Source organism: Oncorhynchus gorbuscha, linkage group LG22 (assembly GCF_021184085.1).
Source record: "Oncorhynchus gorbuscha isolate QuinsamMale2020 ecotype Even-year linkage group LG22, OgorEven_v1.0, whole genome shotgun sequence".
NCBI classification, from domain to species: Eukaryota; Metazoa; Chordata; class Actinopteri; order Salmoniformes; family Salmonidae; genus Oncorhynchus; species Oncorhynchus gorbuscha.
Window position 1 is genome coordinate 6,180,509 of NC_060194.1, and position 20,404 is coordinate 6,200,912.

Consider the following 20,404-nt stretch of genomic DNA (forward strand, 5'->3'; position numbering starts at 1 on the left):
TAATGGTCTTGATTGTGTATATTAGTTCATCCTTGGTGGAAGCACCTTTGGCAGCCATTACAGCTGGGAATAATTGAGTAATATTCTACCAACGTTGTGCAAACATACTGTATCCATTGTTTTTGACAAATTTGCTCAAGCTCAATAAATTTGGTTGGACATCACTGATGGACAGCAATATTCAAACCTTTAAAGAAAAATTCTCAAAAACCTATATTTTGTTTAGGTATTTGTTTCACTAGTCCATTATTGACATACTCCCAAAAATGTTTTGCTTGTCAGTACTCATGTTTTCAAGATATGTAACTTTAAAAATACTGAAATCATCCCTGTATGATACATTTTGTGTCAGATGATGCAAAACACAGCATTGTATGATTACACAAATTGACTGAGGTAGTGCCATTTTGACAAAGAACAATTTATATGTTGTCTTAAGTGTTGTGTAAGGTAGGTACAATGTTAATCAAATGCTTCCCACATTTGTTTCAAATTGGCTGGATGTACTTTAGGTGGTGGACCATTTTTGATACACACAGGAAACTATTGAGTGAAAAACCCAGCAGTGTTGCAGTTCTTGACACAAAACCGGTGCGCCTGGCACCTACTACCATACCCAGTTCAAAGGCACTTCCACGTCGTCTTGCCCATTCACAAAACATGTCTCAATTGTCTCAAGGCTTAATTGTTTTAAATTACATAAAAAATATCTTCTCATCTACTCCGATTGATGTGGATTTAACAAGTGACATCAATAAGGGATCATAGCTTTCACCTGGATTCACCTGGTCAGTCCATGTCATGGAGAGCAGGTGTTAATGTTTTGTATACATTTCCACCCTATGAGGTTGGAATAATACTGTGAAATTTAGTAAATGATAATGCCATTATATGGTAAGAGGTGTTTAGTGGGATGGAGTTTTGGACTGTCTGGTGACCAGGTGGTAAATTAGTTTATAGACCAATAAGAGTTCCAAACCTTTTTGCCAATTAAAGCTAGTTTTCAGTTTTCCCCTCACAACTCAGACCACTCCCAGACAGTCCAAACTAAAGTATTCGTTGAGAAATTTCCATTTGCCGAGAAGCTGTGACCATTATCAATCACATTAAGGTACTTAAAAATTGTAACTAAAATATTATTTGGTAGAGATAAAAATGGCTGCACTGGACCTATGCAAGACACACTCATTTTGTATTTCTTAGTCATTTGGAAAATACATTTTTTTTTAATCACTTTGAAAAACATGGAGTAGGTTGTGTAGACCAATAAGAAAACATGGAGTAGGTTGTGTAGACCAATAAGAAAACATGTAGAATTAAGGCAGCAAAATGTGAAGACTGGAAAGGGTTAGTTGACTCCCACTAGAGACTATGGCATGCCAGAATACCACTAATCTCAAAACACAAAATCAGCCAAATTTGTCAGTTTTCTAAAATGACATTGCCATTTAGCAGATATTCTTATCCAAAGCGATGTAGTGAACGAAGCCGAGGTAAGAGAACCATAAATCAGTCGTTGTTGCTATTAACCTCAATAGTCACTACCCTTTAAGCAGGCAGTCCGTTGTAGTAACTAGTAACGTTCCTTCCTTGTCATGATGATTAAGAGGGTGTGGGGATTGCTGTGAAGACAAATACCAATGCTTTACCATTTCAACTTCGACACACTCATTTCTCCATCTTTATTGCACAAGAGCCATCTAATAACTGATTTGGTAAAAATTCACATAGGTACACCCTTTATTAAATTAATATGTTTAAAATGTACAAAATGGACAGTACTAGAACAATTTAGTGAAGCCGATGTTTATTTGGTTCACAGGGGCCAGCCACATCAAGTACACTTTTACACCAATTCCTATGTGATCACTGCTAATACATTAATAGTGTGTCCAGTTGGATATTATAACATGGTAACACAGCACAGTTCTCCCATTCCCCAAGCAACAGGACAACACCTGGGTCATGTTCAGTAGAGCACAATTAAGCAAAACGTTTTGTTAAGGCAAACTTTTTTTTCTTCTTATTGGACAAGTTGTGGTATATCCATGTTTCACTGTTTTATTACATTTTCTTCCTATTGAACATAACCCTCGTTATAGTGGACCCTGTTACAGGTTTGAGACATTGACAACCACTGCATTCTATACATTGGCATCACCATGAGCAAGGCAATGCAAGTACACCTACAGTACTAACGTCACGAATGGAACAGTAAAAAATAATAATAATAATAATGTAATCAAATGAAAAGATGCTTGAATCCTAAATCTTACAACTGAAAGCTCAATTTATTTTCATGTAAGGCATAGATTACGTGGGCAAAATGAATGGGATATATTACGTAAAACAAGCGCAAAGGAAAGGTATTGGGTGGACTGGCGGCCTAGCTCTCCCTTTCCTGTTAAAGGCCCACTACTCAATTGCTCTCGGCGACCCGATTACAAAAGACAATCACAAGCTTTTTAAATCGCACCAACAAAACAGCCCCCTTTAAATAAAAAGCTCTGGAAATTGGTTGTTTTTGCTAATATTTAACGGACTCCAAAATTGTAATTACTTAGTAAAAAGGCAAAAAGGTTTTAGTTATTTTAGAAAAAAACGTAGTTTTTTTTAAAACCCAGATTGTAACTCCATCTGGTCACAAAGACAAAACTGAATTTAGGAGTGAGCTACAGCTACTCGTTAGAAATATACTACAACACATCTGATTTGTGAGTTTGAACATGGTATCAAGAGTTTAAAGGAGTTCCTTGCTACTGGCACCTTACAATTTGCAGAACATTTATAGTCTTACATCATATTTGCTTAACGTCATTTACAATGTAAACCAAAACAGATAAAGATTGCTTCTAGAGTAAAACAATGTTACGGAAAAAGGCACACCTGCTTATGGAGCAAGACCAATAAGATGGCTGCCCTCCAAAACAATACGAGATTTATAAATCATATTATTACGGTCATGTACAATACTGAGATGAAAGACAAAAAAAAACAAAGAAAAAAGTCAGTATTGTTTTGGACATGCAGGCCATTAGGAGGATTTTTATGGGAGACAAAATGGTCAAGGCCTCACATTCACAAGGTAGTTCTCAACAGCAGCATCGTACGCCATCATTTTAGAGTCACTGTCAAAACTGTCACGATAAAAGTCCATTTCACACACTTGACAACTTTGAGACACAATGGATTAGCATGCTTAGAATCTGCACTGTAAATACCAGCATGCACTGCCATAAACAGCGGTATATTAGCGGATAGGGTAGGTTCATCTGTTCCTTAGTGAAAAACTAAAAGTTCTGTCAACAAGGATTTCAGGTCTCACTTTAAACGACTTCACAAGACACTGTAGATGCTTCACAGACAATTTATAAGCAAATGTCTTGCTATATAAAAAGGGTGGCAAAGCATTTGGCAAAAAGTCAGATGTCGCTCATTGTGCGAATTCACTTAAAATAACTGAAGCCTCTACAAGAAAGAGGTTTATGAACGCGTCGCCGAGCCTTTAAAGTAGATTAATGCTATGAAGTGGAAAAGCACACAAGCTCTTACTAAAGGTTACAGCTACAAATAAACAATGACAATTGCATTGCGACTGAAATGACCAGTTACAGTACACTTGACATTAATGGAACAGCTTCAATAAAACTGGTTTGAAACCTAAAATAGTTTAAGCCATCATCTTCACACATTGACTGTGTATATAATTATAATATCTAAAAATGACCTAAAAAAAAGGTAAAAACTGCAAAATAAAAAGTTCATTGCACAGTCTTGGCGCTTTTACAGTTAAGCAGCCAGGCCCCTGCAACAATACCACTGCTTCAGTGCTACGGTCCAGCCTCGGCTCCTCAATGGTAACTGAACTGTAAAGTTTAACTACAAAAAAGTTGCTTTTCTAATACATGTAAAAAAATGTGCAAGAACGTGTGTGTTTGTGTAGTCAATGTCAAAATACTGGCAAAACTTATTCGGCAGCGCTGTGTGTGTGTGTGTCAGAGAATGTGTGATATGGTGCGTGTGTGCGAGTGTGTTATTCAGGACACATGAGAGTATTCATTACGCCGTCTCATTAGGCCTCTTGATGACAGCGCTGTATTTCATAGGCGCTCCGTCTGCCCTCAGCTGCACATCCACCAGACTAAAGATGGAGATCTCCTAGAAGGAGAGGCCGGAACAGGACAACCCTCTGTTAGTGACAGACACTCAAAATAATAACATTCGGTTTGCATTCAGCGGCTAGTTTAACATGGGGTTGGGCTTCAATGCTCTACTGTTTAAGAAAACCTGCTTAAAAATGTCCTAGCGGTCTAGCGCCTTCAAAACAATCCAACCAAAACACTGTTCAGCTGAGCTCTTGGATTTGTATAGAGAACTGTTATCGTAGCAAATATGCTTAATCATTCAATGTACCATGGTTGGGACCTCTGGAAACAGCAGTTGGAACATGGCTCATCTAGAGTTTCGCTTGTGTATCAATACTTTTATTTTAAACCCCCCCACTTTTCTCAATTTTGTCTCATTGCTGTAACTCCCCAACGGGCTCGGGAGAGGCGAAGGTGGAGTCACGCGTCCTCCGAAACATGACCCGCCTAACCGCGGTCCTTAACACCTGCCAGCTTAACATGGCCCACGACAAGGAGCCAAGTCCCCCCCCCCCCCCCCCCCCCAGACAAACCCTCCCCTAACCCAGACCAAATTGTGCACCGCCCTATGGGACTCCCACCATAGCCGGTTATGGCACAGCCCGGGAATGAACCCGGGTCTGTAGTAACACCTCTAGCAGTGCGATGCAGTCCCTTAAACCGCTGCGCCACTCGGGAAGCTACATCCCATTCTGTAAGCAGTCATTTCCGAAAGGCTAATGGGAGCTTGGGTGAGTCGATCTTACGTTGAGGGAGCGGTCGGATAGAGATTTAGTGAGACGTACCAGAGGGAAAAGAGAATGGAGGGAAGAAGGCCTGTGATCACTTGGCTAGGTTTCTTTTTTTGTGGCGAGTCACTAATGGACATAACAAATGGAAGGAACACTTAGCGGTTGTCTTCGGGACAAAGTGTCACCTGCCCAGTCGGGGCAAAGCAGAGTGAAGATGCCTAATCCCACTGTACGACTGCGGTCAAACTTCATTGCCCCGCAACAGGATTTCACTTGGATGTTCATGAAATGTTCCAATCATTTTATAGGAAAACTATTAGATGGCGGTTACATTTTTATTTAAAGTCATTTGGCACGATCCCTAGGTCTTACCTGCCGTACGCTAGGCTTCCCGGGTTCCTCTGCGGCCCACACCAGAGTCAACTCCCCCTTTTTCCCCACCTTGTGGAAGTGGAACGTCTCCAGGCCATGTAGACCCTGAAGAACAGGATAACACAACTTAACACATCAACTACACACCTCCGCATTCATTCTGTTCATTCAAAACAGGAGAATAATTTACTCTCATACATCTGGGTTGTGTTCATCAGGGCACGTAACAAAAATAAATTGTTTGGAAACAGAAAACAAATTAGTCCTCCCCCCGTTTCAGTCCATTTTCGACCGTTTGATGTCTATTGAATATGAACCCAATTTCATTCAACTTAGCATCCATAAATGTCATTCAAATTTGACTAAAGCTTATTTTTTGTTGTTGTAGTTGTGTAGGTCAAGAGCTGACAAATGGATGCAATCATGCTGTGTGTCAGCCAAGGTCTTGGGGGTGTAAAGTTATGAAATGACGACCTAACAATGTTTACGTAAATTCTTCTCTCTCTAGACCATTGCCGGACCTTATCATGTATATCATAGTACACGATAAAGACTAGAGAGAGAGGACCATAAACTTGATGTGGTATCTGATGGAAAGATTAGTCACTTATGAATGGTAACCTGGGTCATGTTCACACGGCACAAAATTGAAGACAAATGTCAGAAATAGAGGTTCTTTCTGAACTTGTCGTCCAATATTTTTTTTTAAAGAAACCCTCAAAGTTGATATGGTGTGCCCCAAATCAGCAGCCGTCGTGTTTGGCACTGTACGGACCCAAGCAGTAGATAAGACAAAAAAAATCTCAAAATCAGATCATCTGGTATCGTCACACAAAATGAATACTGCCATGGTTCGAGTGGCACTCACTTTGCAGTAGATGCGTTTCTGCACCCCGTAGCGCAGCACGAGAACGTCGAAGGCCTGGTCCAGAATTCCCATCACCATGGCCTCAGAGTCCAGAGGACCACTCTCCTGCAAGGGGGGGGGGCAAATAACATTCTGCACAGTGCCACACTTGGGTTGCCCTGAATGCAACACCAGGGGCTAAATCCTAACTGGAGATATGAGTGTGTAACAGCCCTGGGTTCAAATAGTATGTGTTTAATTTCAAATAGTTCAGACGCACTCGATTAAGGTTGCCTGGTGCAATGGAACCAAAAGACCAGGCCCAAAAGTACACCACCCATCTAAGACTTAGCAGACTCAATTAATTGCTCATAGTATTTGAAATTTAACAGATAGTATTTCAAACCATATCTGGTATAGGGCCCTCAAATGCAACTCAGAACGGCAAAGCCGGTTCAACTGGATTTTCTCATTGTTCCCCTCTAGTCGGGGACCGATTTAAACCTGGGACACCAGGTGGGTGCAAAGTATTGGGTGTACCTTGACGAACACACTGAAGAACAGCTCGGAGCTGAGCTCCTGGACTCTCTTAGAGGCCGTCTTCTTATCGTTGCAGTGGGACGCCTGCTTCTGCACCTCCTCCCCTTTCAACTCCAGGTGAGTACCACAGCCTACACAAACCAGAAATAAGCAAAGAAAGTATTGTAAAGACAAGACAGGCAAAACGACACACACACACACACTGGAGTCAACTTTAACTACTTCTCTCTTACAGAGATGGCAGCACTACACCATCAAAAAGTAGTGAATCTCAGACAGACACAGGGACAAAAAAGAAACATCAGCTCAGATTCAGGGTGTTTTGGAATCTAAGGGACGCTTTTGTGTTTTACCACGTTGTTATTCCACCAGCAGAGCCACATTTTCTTTGGGCACTACCACACAGCTGAGACACCGCCCTGCCCTCGGGTCCACCCCTCTTAACACAGCGAAGCCATTGTTCTCTAATGGGGTAAAACGCACACACAGCACAGTGTCTCACCACCTCACCAAGAGAGGCTGCCAGCAGCCTGTGGACGATGACATCAGCGTAGCGCCGTATGGGCGAGGTGAAGTGGGTGTAGAAGGGTACGTTGAGGGCGTAGTGACGGAAAAGGAGTTCCTCCTTCAACACCCCCGTACAGAAGTACATAGCCATCTGGGGAGGAAAGCATTCACATATCATTGGTCACAGTGAATTATTTTGTTTTTTTTGTTTTTTTACCCTCTTTTCGTGGTATCCAATTGTTAGTAATTACTATCTGGTCTCATCGCTACAACTACTGTATGGGCTCGGGAGAGACGAAGGTCAAAAGCCACGCGTCCTCCAAAACACAACCCAACCAAGCCGCACTGCTTCTTAACACAGCACGCATCCAACCCGGAAGCCAGCCGCACCAATGTGTCGGAGGAAACACTGTGCAACTGGCGACCTTGGTTAGCGCGCTCGGTCCGCCACAGGAGTCGCTGGTGCGCGATGAGACAAGGATATCCCTACCGGCCTGACCCTCCCTGACCCGGACGACGCTAGGCGACAGAGCCTGAACGCGAACCCAGAGTCTCTGGTGGCACAGCTCGTGCTGCGATGCAGTGCCCTAGACCACTGCGGCACCCGGGAGGCACACAGTGACATTTTTGAAGTTGGCTCAAAAGCAAAATAGGTTAGCGAGAGAGAGAGTGTAGAAGGTAGCCTTCAACAAGACCCCATTAACCAGTATAATACAAATAGATGTGCTAAATGTTTTGGACATGTTTGGCTAGCTGGGGGCAGCCCAAGAGGAAAACACATGGGGACAATCCAGATAAAGCTACAGCCCCAGTAGACTAGCGGTGGACTGACAACAACCGACACAGGAAGCCAAAGGAGGGACACAGGAAAGAGATACCAGCGATAGGACTGCTAAGGCAGCAGTATAGAGAGACGACGGGTAGTGGCACACACTAACCTGCATGGGTCTGGAGCACATGTGGGTCAGGACCTCTTTCCTGGCGCTGGTGTACTCGTCATCGCCAAGAGTCTCGTTCAAACTTTTCTATTGAGGATAGGGGCAGAATGCATTCCGGCTGAATTTATGTGCTTCAGAGAATGTGTGTCCATTTGGTATTAATATATGAGCAGCGATGTAAGATGGTAAGGGGGAGATGGTAAGGACAAGGGACAAGTTAAAAAGAAACAAACCCACTTAACACATACGTGAACATTTGTTTAAAAAAAGTTGTATTCTGCATTTCTGTTATTTTTGAGTAGGCCTCCCATTGACAGACTCATTGTGTTTTAGAGTGCATGCTGGGAGTTGGAGATACCCACATGGAGCGTCCCGGCCGTGGAGAAGTCGATGTGGAGGCCCATCTGGTCGCAGAACTCCTGCAGGTCGTCCACCATCTTGGTCTGGGGCGGGGGGTGGCGTCGCAGCAGGGCCTTGTTGGGGAAGGAGCGGTAGATCTGGTGGGCCGTGGCCATGTTGGCCAGCAACATGAACTCCTCTACCAGCCTGGGAGAGAAGACAGCGAGAAAAGCAGTCAAACAAAAACTTGACATGCAAGACATTGTATAGAATCGGATAGTATCTCCATCTGAGAGCACCGTCGCCGTTAAGCTCACTTTAATTCCGTTAGCTTGCTTAGGGAGCTGACTCTTTGGGTATGTATGCACATACAGAGTGTACAAAACATTAGGAACACCTTAATATTGAGTTGCACACCCTTTTGCCCTCAGAACAGCCTCAATTCATCGGGTCATGGACTCTAAGGTGTTGAAAGCTTTCCACAGGGATGCTGGGCAATGTTGACTCCAATGCTTCCCACAGTTGTGTCAAGTTGGCTGGATGTCCTTTGCGTGGCGGAACATTCTTGATACACACTGGAAACTATTAAGCGTTGCATTTCTTGACTTAAACTGGTGCGCTGTCTCCTCCCCTTCATCTACACTGATTGACGTGGATTTAACAAGTGACAAAACGGGATTATGGCTTTTACATGGAGTCGCCTGGTCATTCTACCTCATGGAAGGAGCAGGTGTTCCTAATGTTTCGTACATTCGGAGTATGTGTATTGTGTGGGGTTGACATACTTGTTGCTGTCCCTGTACTGGTAGACATAGCATCCCTGGGGCATGCTGGTCTCTCTGTCTAGCGTGAAAGACAGCTTCAACTGCGAAAAAAACAAAGATCATAGTCATCATTCTGAGATTTAGCTCTGTCCTTTCACATGGTAAAAATAGACAAACGTTTTTGTAAATCTTTAGATTCAAAAAGTGTCTCGGGGTAGCAGTGCAGATCGAGGATCGGGTCTCCTGTTCATTCATTGTGATCTACAAGGCTAAACTGATCCAATATCAGCACTCCTATTCCGAGACCTGACAACAGCACAAAAATAGCATGACACAGCTGTCCTATACTATGCAGCTTCCCTCTGACCTGGTCAAGGCGCAGGGCGCCACCCTGAAAGCGCTGGGCACGGAGCCTCTTGGCGATGGCGTGCAGGTTGAGCACGGCCTGGTGGATCTCGTCCATGGGGTGCTCGGCGGCACAGGGGGGCAGCTCGTCTGCCTGGAACAGCTTGTCGGGGGCCTCGATCATGCTCTGGGCGTGGTCGTAGCTCAGCTTGACGCAGGAGCGGATCACCGAGCGACCGAACCACTCACTCAGGATCTAGAGGGGTAGAGACTGAGTGTGGTGAATGTGCCACACATCTGCATACAGTGCATTTGGAAAGTATTCAGACCCCTTGACTTTTTCCACATTTAGTTATGTTACAGCCTTATTCTAAAAAGTTACCTACATCACAATACCCCATTACGACAAAACGGGTTTCTAGAATAGTTAGAAAATATGTAAATGTGATATTTCAGTTTATACAAGTATTCAGACCCTTTACTCAGTACTTTGTTGAAACACCTTTTGGCAGTGATTACAGCTTAGTCTTTCTGGGTATGAAGCTACAAGTTTGCCACACCTGTATTTGGGGAGTTTCTCCCATTCTTCTCAAGCTCTGTCAGGTCAGATGGGGAGCGTTGCTGCGCAGCTATTTTCAGGTCTCTCCAGAGATGTTCGATTGGTTCAAGTCCGAGCCACTCAAGGACATTCAGAGACTTGTCTCGAAGCCACTCCTGCGTTGTCTTGGTTGTGTGCTTAGAGTCGTTGTCCTGTTGGAAGGTGAACCTTCTCCCCAGTCGGAGGGCCTGAATGCTCTGGAACAGGTTTTCATCAAGGATCTCTGTACTTTGCTCCACTCATCTTTCCCTCGATCCTGACCAGTCTCTGTTCCTGAAGCTGAAAAACATCCCCACAGCATGATGCTGCTGCCACCATCATGCGTCACCGTAGGGATGGTGCCAGGTTTCCTCCAGAATTTCAGCAGAACCATCTCCACAGCAGATCCATCTCCACAGCAGAACCATAGGGTTCTTGGTCACCTCCCTGACCAAGGCCCTTCTCCCCCGATTGCACAGTTGGGCCGGGTGGCCAACTCTAGGAAGAATCTTGGTGGTTCCAAACTTCTTCCATTTAAGAATGGAGGCCACTGTGGTCTTTGGGATCTTCAATGCTACAGATATTTTTTTTGGTACCCATACCCAGATCTGTGCCTCGACACAATCCTGTCTCGGAGCTCTACGGACAATTCCTTCAACCTCATGGCTTGGTTTTTGCTCTGACATGCACTGTCAACTGTGGGACCTTATTTATAAACACACACACACACACACACACACACACACACACACACACACACACACACACACACACACACACACACGTCTTTCCAAATCATGACCAATCAATTGAATTTACCACGGGTAGACTCCAATCAAGTTGTAGAAACATTTCAAGGATGATCAATGGAAACCGGATGTACCCGAGCTCAATTGAGTCTCTTAGCAACGGGTCTGAATACCTAAGTAAATAAGGTGTTTTTTATTTTGTAAATTAGCAAACATTTCTAAAAATCTGTTTTTTGCTTTGTCATTATGGGGTATTTTGTGTAGACTGAGGATTTTAGATTTTTAAAATCCATTTTAGAATTAGACTAAATGTAACAAAACATGGAAAAGGGGAAAGGGTCTGAATACACTGTATAGTATTATAAAGACTTTTAAAAATTCCATGCAATACAATTACAGTGTATCCATCTGAGAAACCGTGCCGCAGGTTCCGGTTTCTATGGAAACACTAGCATACTTAGTTTGAAGGTGTTGTACCTTGCCCTCAGGGGTGATCTTCCAGATGACTGAGAAGGTGAGTCTGTCAGTCAGGGGGTTTAGACTGCACAGCTCCTCACACAGCAGACGAGGCAACATGGGGATCACCTGGGAGTGGCACAGGCCAACGTCAACAGTTAACTTACTGTATGCCCAGCTGGTAATTATCTAATAGTCAGAATTTACTTGCTCCAATAATACATTCATTCATTATCAATTGACTTATACATGAATCATTTAGTAATAACAAACAAAGACCTTTTGAACCATGTAGACACTGGTGGCTCGCCGACTGGCGATAAAGTCCAGCGCATTGCCTTCTTCCACGAAATAACTCACGTCAGCAATGTGGACGCCCAGCTCAAAGTTGCCTATAACAAAGAGAACATACCAGGAGAACTTTTGTCATTGATGAATTCCACAAGTCAATAAAAACATGAGTAAATATTCAAACCCCGTCTTTATTAATAAACCATCAAAATTGCATTCCCTATGCTTCATTTCCAAAAGGAACACAAAATGGCTCACCGTCGGGCAGCGGTTTGCAAGACAACGCATCGTCCAGGTCTCTGGCGGTAGCTGGGTCAATTGTGAATATGCATTCTTTCCTGAATAGGAAACAATAACTCGGCATATATGAGTGTTGTCTCCACCTGTTCAGTTGTGTCAAATTAGTATTTAGGAAAAAAGGCAAAGACAATGGCGCAATACATACATACATCGAGTGGCTCCATTGGAATTGGGCATGCGAGAGCCTTTGTGTACGGCGTCAATGACAACTGTGGGAGTTGTGTCTGAGAACTGACGACTTCCTGATATGGATGCCGTATTTGCGAGCGTCCTCTACTCACCTCAGGTCTCTCCTGTTGCCTAACTCCTCAGGGGGGATGGTCCAGGGCAGCTTCTGGGGCAGGCAGCCCAGCACCTCGACAGAGAACTCTGAGAAGTCCACGTCGTACTCTAACAAGATGCCCTCGGTCTCCGGCTCAATCTCCCCGGCCTGGCCCAGAGTCTTAGCAAGTCGACTGGGGGGGCATAAGGAGGACTGTCAGCATCCAATAGATCTGGGCAAGATGTGTGCTTCGATGTAACTTTATAAAAGTTTAATACATAGATAATGAGTGTCGTAGAGCTGATCCTCTAGAAACACAAGTGCATTATCCCCTACTAGAATACACAGACAAACACTTACACTCAGTGGGCAGGTACACCACTCTGTACGCCAAAAAAGTTAGCTCCCACAGAGTGAGTAGTGGGTTTGCAATATAAAGCAGGCAGTGTAGCCTAGTGGTTAGAGCGTTGGACTAGTAACCGAAAGGTTGCAAGTTCGAATCCCTGAGCTGACAAGGTACAAATCTGTTATTCTGCCCCTGAACAGGCAGTTAACCCACTGTTCCTAGGCCATCATTGAAAATAAGAATTTGTTCTTAACTGACTTGCCTAGTAAAATAAAGGTAAAATAAAAAGATAAAACATTTCCATTGAAAGTTAGAATGGGCGAAACGAGTGACCTAAGAGACTGAGCGTGGTAGGATCGCCTGTGCCAGGCACACCGGTTCCGGTACCACTAAAACATCCGGACTCATGGGACTTTCACTAGGGCTGTCCAGGGATTATTATCCCTGAACAGGGATTATCACACTGTTCGTGTTGCTGCAACATAAGCCACCTGACTCTAAAGTTATTTTACCGAAATCCTTCATTTAAGGAAAAACATTCCCAATTCCCTCAACCCTTGCTCTCTGTACGTGACATGTACGCAATCCACTGTTGCCTGACATATAGCTCATCAATAAACTGGTTAGAAAACTGAACACGCGGGAAAGGAGGGAAAAGGGAAGTCAGATGCATATTGGCCAAACAGGTGGTGAGAAAAGTAATACCAAAGAGGCCGTTCTAACAACAACAAAAAGTGAAAAGCCTTAATCACAGCATGGCAAAGAATAAAAACAGCCAAAATTGTGCAATTGCTTTCTCAAACATGTGGTTGCGTAAGGCTTGGAACTCACAGAAATCAGTAGGCTATTATTAAACAAACATTCAAAACCAGCAACAGAAGCATGACATGTCTTATTTCTGTAGAGATGTAATATGGATGATTCATAGTCAGGCACATTTAACAGTTGGGCTATTGATTATAGACCTAATCAAGTTGGGGTTTCCCCGCTCCTCACTTTTCTCAGACAATAAGGAAAGAGCTGTTCTGATGCCTCCAGTCGCCATTGTTCTCAAAACCAATATGCTGGTTAACTTTGCTATTATGCACAAAGCAACATGGTCTAGGAAAAGGCGCCAATTCAACAGCACACTGATGTTTCAGAACCGCAGACAATGACCGCTATCCAACGCAGGAGAAAGGCTATTGGTTATAAAATATAATATTTTATTGTGGCACCATCGTCCTTACATATTGTAACCATATGCAATTTCAGTAGGGTAGAATGTACAGTGCCAACCCCAAGGCCTCCGCAATGGATTAGTCCACTCAGACAGGCGTGAAGCAGACAGGCGTCTCGAGCAGCTATCGACCAAACAATCGATCAGTCGACTAAATGGAGTTCGCCCTACTTTTCCACGCACAACGTGTCTAAAAAAAAAATCCAATCATTTGCAAAAAAAAAGAAAATTCCAATCATTTGCAGTCCTAGGCGAAAACAGTATGATGAGAGGTCAAAGAGACTGACAAAAATCGTACAAGCTAACAGACGGGCCACAAACGTCGCAGTACAACAGTGGTGTGCAGAACCGCATCTCAGGAACACACAACTCGTCAGTCCTTGTCACGGATGGGCTAGTGCAGCAGACGACCACAACCGGGTTCCACTCCTATCAGCTGAAAACAAGAAGTGGCTCCAGGGGGCACGCGATCACCAACACTTTACAATTGAGGAGTGGAAAAACATTACTTGGTCCAACGAATCCCCGTTCCTGTTGCGTCATGCTGATTGGCAGAACCAGAATATGGCTAAGCAGCATGACATCCTGCCTAGTGTCAACAGTACAGGCTGGTGGCGGTGGTGTAATGTTTTCCTTGGTACTTTTTTGGTCCCTCGATACAAACATTTCCATGACCTGAAGAATTCAGGCTGGTTTAGAGGCAAGGGGGGGGGGGTACCAGATAGGTGTACCTAAAACTCTAGAATTATTTTACAAGCCACAAGTCAAACACTTATACGCGAAGGAGAGTATAAACAAACGAGACAATGCTACGGGGGAGGGATGAAGACAATTCCCTACAGTGACTCATTACATACCCCTCTGCAAAGTTGCTGTCGTCTGGCCAGCTGGTAATGCGGACGATGAACAGGATACTGGCGTAGTCTCCCGGGCGGGAGCAAAAGTCGTGGGGGCAATCTGGCAGGGGAACATTTACCCGTGGAACACGGTGGTCAACAGGAGAGAACATGGCGAAGGGCTTGTCCGGGAGGAACTTGAGGAAGCCTGTGGCGGCCCGCGAGTGTTTCTGCTCCACTATGTACACCACCTAGAAGAAGGTGCAGATGAGGACACAAGAACATCGATTTTGACTAATGAAAAAAAAAAAAAACGAAAGCAAAGAGAAGCGAACCCTTTGACAGAAGGATAGGTCTCAGCGCAAATGTTTCTGTAGAGCGAGATGTTTGTTGGAAATCAGTACATTTTCTTTTCAAATGTTTGTGACGAGAAGTAGGTCTTTCTTCATGCAATAGCACAACAGCCATAAGGATCCAATTTCAAAATAAAACTGCTTACCTTAGCAGTCCTTTGGAGTATCTCTTTTTTAATTCCATCTTCTGCAGAGGCAGAACAGCAAAATTAATTGGGGAAAGTGCTGGAAGTTAACAATCGGTGTCAATTTCCTATTTTTGTCAAATGGATTTGCTCTACAGTTTTGAGAACTATTGCCATAAATGTGTGTTTTCATTAAACCTGCTGAGGGGAAATCCCTGTACCTGTGGCGTTGAGGCTGATGTTCTCCACCCTCTTGGCCAGTTGTTCCTCAGCTTCAGTCTCGGCTTCCACAATGACATCAGGACTGGGGGGGCGTTTGGTCTTCTTTCCTGGTGTCTGGCTCCTCCCAGACTGGGTCTCTGGTTCGCTCACGCCTTCACTGTCTGACTTCACAACCTGTACACGTACAACCACTTAGTTCTGTTTTTAGGATAGCCACTGTGCATCAGCAGTGTTGGAGACGATCTGACTTGAGCCAGTTTTGGTCTGTTTGTAACAGTACAATTAACCTGGCAGTAGTGATCGTCGGGTTAGATGGAATGATCTATGTGCATTGTATTTTAGCAGAAGGAGTACAAAGGGGGTCTGGAAGGGGGGCTTAGTCAGAAAATATAAATATATGTGCTTGTGTGACGTGTCGGGGTCTTTTGCTGGTGCAAAATCCAGCGAGGTGAATAAATCTAGCTTGAAGCTAACAGCGGGTAAATGGTGTATATTATGAAGAGCATGACAAGTTATTGCCTCAGTGGATATAAATGAGTGGTTCACAAACTTAAGTGCCATAACCATAGACATCGTTGGTCATAACCCACCTAAATCTACTTGAATATTCTTGAATGTAGGGGAAACACTGATACTCCTATTACATAGCAGTGTATAAGATATAGCTGCTCTACACCGAGTGTACAAAACCCCTGCTCTTTCCATGACAGACGGACCAGGTGAAAGCTATGATCCCTTATTGATGGGACTTGCTAAATCCGCTTCAACCAACGTAGATGAAGGAGAGGAGACAAACTAAAGGACTTTTAAGCTTTGAGACAATTGAGACACGGATTGTGTGTGTGCCATTCCGAGGGTGAATGGGCAAGACAAAATATTTTGTAAGTCGCTCTGGATAAGAGCGTCTGCTAAATGACTTAAATGTAAATGTAAAATAGTTAAGTGCCGTTTAACGGGGTATGGTAGTAGGTGCACCAGTGTGTCAAGAACTGCAACGCTGCTGGGTTTTTCATGCTCAACAGTTTCCCGTATGTATCAAGAATGGTCCACGACCCAAAGGAAACTGTGGGAATTACTGGAGTCGACACAGGCCAGCATCCCTGTGGAACGCTTTAGACACCTTGTAGAGTCCATGCCAACGAATTGAGGCTGTTCTGAGGGCAGGGGGGGGGGGGTGCGACTCAGTATTAGGAAGGTGTTCTTAACGTTGTGTACAGTGTATTTATGCTGAGGTGGAATCTTCCTCCATGGAGCTCACCTTCCACTGCTCCTGAGGGAGAACTTGCACCACTACCACATCCCCGTTCAGGGCCCTGTTGCGGGCTGCGGTTCCATCCAGGAAGATATCCCGCTTGCCATCCTGCAGAGATGCACAGTCCCATTAGACAAATATTACTGCCAACACCTATAAGCTACTGTATATTTCTATTGACACACTCTCACCGGTGCTGCAATGAAAGCCTCGTGGTACTTTTTGGGGTTGATTCTTATGGATCCCTGAAAAGAATAAGGAAATGTTTATATTAGTAGGCTAAACTTGTCACAGCATCATGTCAGATAATCTTTGACCGATAAAGCCTTAGGTCAGAATTTTTTTTATGAAGGTCTAGTCTTAGAACACTGGTTTCACCTGAATGAGCTCTCCTCTCTTTAGACCGTGGGAAACATCTTCTGTGGTCATGTACGCTTCAAACACTTGCTTCTTTGATCCTCCTTGGCTTCCTCTAGTCTTCTTACCCTTGTCAGAAGGCGTAGAGGCAACTGAGGATGAAAATAGAAGTCCGATTACAATCCAACACCTACATCTTCAACAGCAAATGCAGCTGTTTGCAAACGCCTGATCACATATGACAACTTTGCAGTCAGGGTATTTCAAAAAGTATATTCACTTTAGTCAAGACCATTGTTTTACCTTGTGGTTGCATGTTTTTGGATTTGTTAAGGGGGGATGTTGACATGTCTGCATCGAAGTCAGGATACATGGGTCCACCTCTCTTGTTATCTGCGTTGGTCTTTGGCACATTCTTCTTCTTGGACTTCTTCTTCTCTTGCGCTTGAGCTGGGAAAGATGAGAAGGCTTTCGGGGGGGATGCCCCATAACTCATGTCCTTGTTCACTTGGTTGCTTGTGGGCACTTTGTAAGCATGGTCTTTGTAGTCTTTGTTTCTTATCTGTTGTTGCTGCTGCTGGGAGTCCCTCTGTTTGAGGGAGGCAAACTCTTCACCGGACTCCACATCTCCATCCTGACTGGTGTTGGTGTCCCTCCTCTCCCCGCGTCGCTGCTTGTCGGAAACCCCCTGCCTCCTCTCCGGCTCCTGCAGGGCTCCTCGACTATTCAGCTTGTCCATGTACAAGGACAGAGAGCTCTCTTCACCTCCTTTACCTTTCATAGGCGAAGGCGAGAAGTCACTAGAGTCAGAGCACTCGATAAACGCCTGGTCCCTTTTTCTCTGCGGTATGTCTTGTTTTTCGCTGTATGCTAATCCCTGCCTCTGTTCACTCGGCCCCCTCTCTTCCCCCTGTTGTTGGACATACTGGTCCAGGTAGGATCTGAACTTGCTACTGTGATGCTGGCTGAGGAGTCTGGCATAGGCATCTTTCTGATGAGGGACAGTGGACTGGCTCGGTCCACGTTTGCCATCCCGAGGCCTGTTGCCTCCCTTGGATTGATGAGGAGGATCCATTTGCCTAAGATATGTCCTTGTCCTGTGAGAGTACTGCCTAGAAGAAGTAAAAACAGACAACTTTACCGGTGTTAACTAGATTGATAATGCAGTCATTCTATCAATGTAATACATTATTCTGGTGAGCACTGCTTTATTAGTCTTTCAGGGTTAGGACAGGCCTAGGTGCAGCTTCTCTTCTAACTATAGTTAAACAAATGGCCTACCAAATGTAAGAAATAAGGAAAAACTAATTACATTTGGGGTGAAAGTAGCCTAAGCCAGTAGACTACATGGTCCAGTACGGAGTATCAGCTAAATAAATATTTACGTTGGAGCGAACTGAGCAGTGACTTTTTCTTTGACAAGGCGAAACAGCCTGTGCAGACCACAAAAAACAAGATGTTTACATGCCATAGTATACCGTCTAAGAGCAACATATCCCAGGCATCTTATCTGAGTTTCTCATAACCGGGATGCAAGCCTTTCTGGGATATTGTAAACGGATATGTTTATTAAATGCGTCAACACAGAATACTTGAGTATGTCGAATAAACACTGGATATTTGTATGTAAACGTGGTCAATTAGTAGATGATCTTATCAAGAGCCACTTTGATCTTAAGATAGGTAGCGGAGACAACCACATATCATTGTCAAATACAGTATACGAACATTCCATCCCACCTAAACAATTGATAGCGTTCTGCAAAAAAAATATATATATATATATTTTAATACACAGCTAAAAAACTATTAATTAAAAATGTGAAAACATTAATATTTTAGACATGAAGGTATCCATAAGCAAACATTTCAATGTGAAAAATTGGTGGATATAACAGCGTTCCCGGAAATAAACTTTTCACGTATACAATTATACCAGCAAAAAACATACAGATACGTAGATTGACTAGTTAGTTGCCACTTTGACCAATCTGTTAAACTGAAAGGCTGCTTTGTCTCGCTAGTTTACGTGACCTCCACGTTATTTGGCTCCATCCACACTGATGCAAGGCTACCCAACCCTGTTCTCGCTTCCATCCTAATCTAGCGCACCTGACTCTAATAATTAGCTGGTTGATTAGCTAACCTGATTCAGTTTAAACGAGGGTTGGATCGAAATCTACAGGAGGTTAACGTTAGCTCTCCAGCAACACGGTTGAGAGCCCTGCACTGACTGACGTGTGGTCAAAGATTGTGGCCAAGTTGACACAGCTGCAAACACTAATTTGATTTAGCCATGCATGACATCAAGTTATTTGCTAACTAACTAAGACAATGTAACTCAGCTAGTTAGATAACTAGACTCGCTACCTAACGTTAGTTATACCAGAAACACAAGCAACCTCATACACCTCAGTTTTTATTTTCACTCACCAATTATAATAATTATTAAGATTATCAATTTTCCTGAGTCATAACATGTCCTGAGGCTGAACTAAATATCCAGTTAGCAATTGTAGTATCCATTATAACTCGCCAATGTTGCTTCCGTTCAGCGCTAACGTTAGCTAGTAAGTTAGTCGATATAACCAAACTTGAACTTTGTATAACAAGTCAGCTGTAAATGACAGTTGGTTATACGAAAAGTAGATAGCTATAAACAAGACGACATTACCTGAATGCTGTTGTTCGCTTCGTGAAATCGATTAGGTAGCTTTTGTTAGCTAGTTACATGACTAGCAAACGTTAAACTATTTCCGGGGGTTGAGTCAAAGTGCATGCTGGGAAAGAAAGTTTACGCCGCCGTTCGCGAAATGTTCCATGCTTATTCGGGATACTTGGGACGACCCTACCGCATTGAAGTTGACATGTACAATGGTTAAGGTGGTTGAGTATTGTGACCTATTGGATGACTTCCATGTTATCTTATTTTTGAATATTCAGAAAGCATTTGATACCGTAACTCACAGTTTTATCTTTGATTGTCTTAAGCATTGGAAGTTTAGTAACGATATTAGAACGCTGCATAATGGTGCCAATAGCTGTATCAAACTGTCATGGAACATCCTCAAGGTTTAACATTTACCAAGGAATACGACAAAGTTGTCCAATCTCACCTTTTTTTTGTTAGTATCTCAAACCTTATGCTCATTAGTTTATCCCAGTCAATCTGAAGGCATTTGTAAATGACAACTTGTTCTCAACTTGCCTACCTGGTTAAATAAAGGTGAAATAAATAAAATAAAATTACATTCCAGGCCAGAGTGCTCAAGATATTCCAACTGACAGATGACACGTCACTTTTTTTGAAAAATGTGTCAGTGACAAGATTGGCATTGGATATTGTTAAGCAGTTCTCCAAAATCTCAGGTTTGGTATTAAATCTTTCCAAATGTGACATGTTGGTTCTTAAAGGAGCTGTCAATCCAGCAGGTTGTAACATTTCTGAAAAAAAAGTAACCTTTATTTAACTAGGCAAGTCAGTTAATTAAGAAGAAATTATCATTTACAATGAAGGCCTACACCAGCCAA

At 43.4% G+C, this 20,404-nt stretch overlaps 1 protein-coding gene across 1 annotated transcript; it reads right to left on the reverse strand.

The window, feature by feature from the left end:
- Positions 1-1,790: 1,790 nt before the first annotated feature.
- On the reverse strand, positions 1,791-19,703 carry dis3l2 (DIS3 like 3'-5' exoribonuclease 2). Its single transcript, XM_046321377.1, has 21 exons — positions 19,548-19,703; positions 17,177-17,985; positions 16,895-17,025; positions 16,708-16,761; positions 16,523-16,624; positions 15,264-15,438; positions 15,064-15,104; positions 14,586-14,815; positions 12,183-12,356; positions 11,860-11,939; positions 11,590-11,702; positions 11,332-11,439; positions 9,551-9,784; positions 9,205-9,284; positions 8,443-8,626; positions 8,081-8,167; positions 7,146-7,293; positions 6,636-6,766; positions 6,117-6,221; positions 5,249-5,353; positions 1,791-4,158 (listed from the first exon to the last, which is right to left on the reverse strand). Exons 2-21 carry the CDS (start codon positions 17,946-17,948, stop codon positions 4,060-4,062), a joined length of 3,153 nt encoding a protein of 1,050 aa, XP_046177333.1. The 5' UTR covers positions 17,949-17,985; positions 19,548-19,703; the 3' UTR covers positions 1,791-4,059.
- Between the last annotated feature and the right edge of the window lie 701 nt (positions 19,704-20,404).

Bases quoted from the DNA above. Each gene is read 5' to 3' on its own strand.
- dis3l2 (XM_046321377.1), bottom strand. From the start codon at position 17,948: ATGGATCCTCCTCATCAATCCAAGGGAGGCAACAGGCCTCGGGATGGC. The intron at 7,294-8,080 runs GTTAGTGTGTGC...TTTCCTCCCCAG, and splicing joins TGTGCTCCAGACCCATGCAG to ATGGCTATGTACTTCTGTAC. The intron at 6,222-6,635 runs GTACACCCAATA...CCCCCCTTGCAG, and splicing joins TCTTCAGTGTGTTCGTCAAG to GAGAGTGGTCCTCTGGACTC.